Below are 4,294 nucleotides of genomic sequence, written 5' to 3'. Positions count from 1 at the left end.
TTACAGTACAATCATATTTATAATTAAAAGAAAAAATAGCTGTTGGAATAACAGCTGTAAATTCCAACGGTTGCCTATGCAAAAAATAGGTGTAATGCTACAGTAGCTTCATTTAATTCTAAACGGGTCCAAAGCTTAACGGGTCTAACTTATTTCTTATTCTCAACAATTTTCTTAATGAAATAAAATTATGATATTTGCCTGATATGTTAAAATTTGCAACTAAATGACATATTTTTCTCAACCACAAACCAATTAATGGTAATAGAATTGGGCTGAGCGATCCGGCTATGCTGCTGTTTTAGAAAATGTAGAATATATGCCAACTTGATCTAAAAAAGCTTTCTACTTTTATGAGATGGTCACTTTATATCATTCCACCAATCACGTACAACGGCTAGTAAATAATAAATGCTTCTGAGACCGGTTATCACTTATCAGTGATTTATACAGAAAACATGAAACAATTTCTGAAAAACAGAGGATCTGACTCTACTCGATGTCTAGCTATACCATGTTTGGCCCAATTTTTTTTTTTTTTTTTAATACCATAAGAAAAAAATAAATAAACCAAAACACCTCCTTTTTGAGAATTTTGATTTTTATCTAGACCGCACAGCCAATCCGCGACATCATTTAATGGAGACCGCATAGCCAGTTCGTGGCCCTGAGGTCCCTGAGGTCTGTAGATTTAATCTGTGGCCTAGTTTTGTAATTCATTCCTTTGCCTATTTTTACTTGGAAAGCGTGCCCAACAAATCAAATTTGAGTCAAATTTGAGCCATGAAATTCTGCATTGCCAGGGGTATCTAAAACTTTGATATTAATTAATAATATTTCTGTAAACAAAAAAAAAAAAAATTCGTGGGGTCGCAGATTGAATCTGCGGACTCCTGTCTGGAGCTGTGGATCAACTGTGCATACCTCATTAATTGGATCCACGAATTGGTTGTGCGACCTGGGTAAAAATTGAAATCCCTCAAAATGGAGGTGTTTTTTTTATTATAGTTTTTAAAAAAATTCGGCCATGTTGAATTGTGTAGTGAGAGGTGGACTGAGTAAATTGCTGCCTAAGAGTTAGGACTAAAATTAACTAAAATATTTTCAAAGTATCATATTTACATGCCAAATTGTAGCTAGGAGGGAAAATCAGGCTCTCATAATTTCACAAAAACAATGATTAATTACAAGTAATACATCATAAAATAAAAGTATAAAACAAGGCGAGAAAATGAAATTACCCTTGAATTATGATCTCCTTGTCTTCAGATCTTCAATGTTACAGTACATCTTCGTGACCTTAAATTTATCCCCTTCTTCTATTAATTCCCTCCTTTTTGTAACTTTTTTGGAGGTTAGAAACATGGAGACTATATTGTGGATGATCATTTTGAGATGTTTTAGAGTGTGGAGATTTGAAGAAAATGTCTCAATATCTAAATCGGACATATGAAGAAAATGTCATTTTTTTTTTTTGAAAGTTAGTGACTTTAAATACCTACTAACAATTTCATTGATTAAAAAAAAATCAACTTGCAATGAGTCAAATGACCCTCATCCTTAAATCTAAACTCATTTATTCTCATGAAAACTCGTAAATTACTTTAATCACATAATCCTATACACACACACACACACACACACACACACACATTTGTATTCTCGTTTAATTAAGGAAGTAGTCTAATTTAGTTCTAAATTTAAAACTCTTTTCAAACTTGGATTCATCTTGCTAAAACAAATTAGAATAAAGTAGGTACTCAAATCTGTTCATGTGAATTTGATATTGCAAACCAAACTTTTTTAATGAATATATGCCTACGCGCAAATTTTTATTTGTTTATATTTTTGCAAAAAAAAAAAAATTGATATCCGTAATTTCACTAGAACGATAGGATTTTGCATTTATAACCTTTCATTTTGTTAATGTTAGGATATATTTTATAAGAACCAAATTTCACATAATTTGACAACTTACATATGGAATAAGCAATTTACTTATTACCTCTTACGTACTCTACAATCAAACATGATTATTAGAGAGTAGAGTCAGATTCTCTGTTTTTTAAGATTTGTTTCATGTTTTCTGTATAAATCACTGATAACGGGTCTCAGAAGAATTTATTATTGACTCCATGAGCCGTTGTCCTAGTTTGGTGAAATCGTTATAAAGTGATCATCTAATTAAAGTAGAAACTTTTTTTTTTTTTTAAATTTAGACCGTGCTGACCCAATATTCTGCATTTTTAGACCCAATTTTACCCGATATTCTGCAGTTTTGAAGACAGCGCAGCATAGCCGGATCGTTCAGCCCAATAATTAATTCTAGTACCATTAATTGGTTGTGGTCGAGAAAATATGGCAATTAGTTGCAAATTTTAACATATTAGGCTAGCTGTCATTTTTTTCATTTTTTTTTTTTTTTTTTGTAATTGGTCATTTTTTTTCATTAAGAAAATCAACATGGATCGTTTAGCTTTATAATAGGTGTTGGCCCAGGGGACCTTTAAGAAAATACTAACTTTTAATAGAATTATATTAAATGTAATGTCTCAACTTCTAGTGTAGCCAGGGTGTTAACGGGTACGAAACATGTCGGTTGAAAATATTTTCATATCCTTTCCTTGTTATGTTAATGGAAAAAAAAATTATCTTTGTCCGTATCAGATAAATTAAATGGGAAAAAATCTTACATGTATCCATCTTATTGAATACGATACATATGGATCGAAGGGGCGAAGGCACTAATAATATATAGAGATCAATTGATCCTCATTTATTTTCAAACATTTTTAATTTATGCATATTTTTATATATATATTCTAGAGTAAAATGCTACAAGTTATGTAAATTGACTTCTATTCTCACAATATATATATGTTTGATCTCTATTCATGCTAATTTGATTATCATAGTTTGAAGATTTGACTCAGCTTCTAACATGTAAGGTAAACGTATAAAAAGATATCACGAAATAGATATATATAACACGGGAATAATACTATATCATATCATTCATAAACTTCACCTAAGATTTTGTATATAATAACAGCACAGTCTCCTGAAAATCAATCTTAGTGTTCTTCTTCTTTTACTACTGCAAACTAAACATGTTCCTTAATCTATTACATGAAAAGAATACATTGCACTAATTTACACGAGAGGCCCACCCTTCAAATACTCGGTGAAGGCCAAGGCCACCAAGCCTAGCATGGCAAATCTTCCATTCCACATCTCGGCACTCTCATTCATGATCCCAGTGGTTATTGACTCTACATTTTTTCCCTTGAACAAGGGTACCAATGACGCAACTGAGAATAGTACTGCTGCGCCCAAAAATGCGGGGATACCACCATTCGACAATTGCGCAAATAAATCTTCACCACTAGCGGCCTCTGCAGCTATTGCTGCAACGAAACCCAGCATGGCTAGCCGTCCATTGATTCTCTCTGGTGCTGGACCGCTGAATGCTAGCACGTCGGAGAACTTGGTGCTCACCTAGAAATTAATATTTGTCAATTAATTTATCCATGCATGATTAAGTTTACTAGTTGTACAAACGCATGTAGCAGTAGTTTATACTGTTCTCTTTTTTTATTTGAATTATTTTATATAAGTACCTTTGGTGTGGGTTTTGGAGAAGGAGATGGTTGCTTCGGCTGTATAATTAATAAGAATAAATAAATTTTAAGTTTTAAATCAAGTGTACTGAAGTGTGTGATGTACTGGTGTGGGTATAATAATCTTATCATAAGTGTCGGTGCGATGTAATTTTTTACGTGTCTATTGTGCATTATAAAATAATAACACTAATTTATATCCCCGTTCAATATTATTGTGACAGTTTAAAATCAAAGATATTATATATATATTTTAAAATGAACAAACAAGATTGATGAGCAACTTATATATGCCCGTTCACCGTACACAGAACTCGACACACCATTACACCAGCCATTAATTATATTATCTAATAATTTCTCAGTTAAATTAAAGAAAGTGAAAAGGAAATTTGTCAGGATACTTGCCTTATTTTGGCAACGAACGACAGTCCTCCGTGGCAACGATCTAACGGAGGAGAGGCCGACAAGGCAGCTCCTCTGAGCAACAATCGGTGCCCTCACTGACATGTAGGAGCTGAGTGCAAATGATGAAGTTGCCATTATAAAAAATCTTTTGTTAATGAGATAGCACTAGCAGCTGAGCTCTTATATACTGAGAGAGAATAGTAAAGCTTGGAAAGCTTGTGGAATGTGTAGTGATCAAGTCAATATACTTTTTAGGGTTTGTGGGA

General features: G+C 32.8%; 1 protein-coding gene across 2 annotated transcripts; it reads right to left on the bottom strand.

Annotated features, from left to right (window-relative positions):
- Positions 1-2,967: 2,967 nt before the first annotated feature.
- On the bottom strand, positions 2,968-4,294 carry LOC144574440 (early light-induced protein 1, chloroplastic-like). Of its 2 annotated transcripts, XM_078324410.1 has the most exons (3): positions 4,029-4,294; positions 3,621-3,659; positions 2,968-3,498 (listed from the first exon to the last, which is right to left on the bottom strand). In XM_078324410.1, the coding sequence occupies exons 1-3, from the start codon at positions 4,161-4,163 to the stop codon at positions 3,154-3,156; spliced, it is 519 nt and encodes a 172-aa protein (XP_078180536.1). In that variant the 5' UTR covers positions 4,164-4,294; the 3' UTR covers positions 2,968-3,153. The 2 variants fall into 2 exon arrangements, with proteins under 2 accessions (XP_078180536.1, XP_078180537.1); XM_078324411.1 differs by lacking the exon at positions 3,621-3,659.

Source organism: Carex rostrata, chromosome 22 (genome assembly GCF_964058835.1).
Source record: "Carex rostrata chromosome 22, lpCarRost1.2, whole genome shotgun sequence".
Classification (NCBI taxonomy): Eukaryota; Viridiplantae; Streptophyta; class Magnoliopsida; order Poales; family Cyperaceae; genus Carex; species Carex rostrata.
Note: the sequence above shows the minus strand (reverse complement) of the source record. Positions and strands in the feature narration are given on the sequence as shown.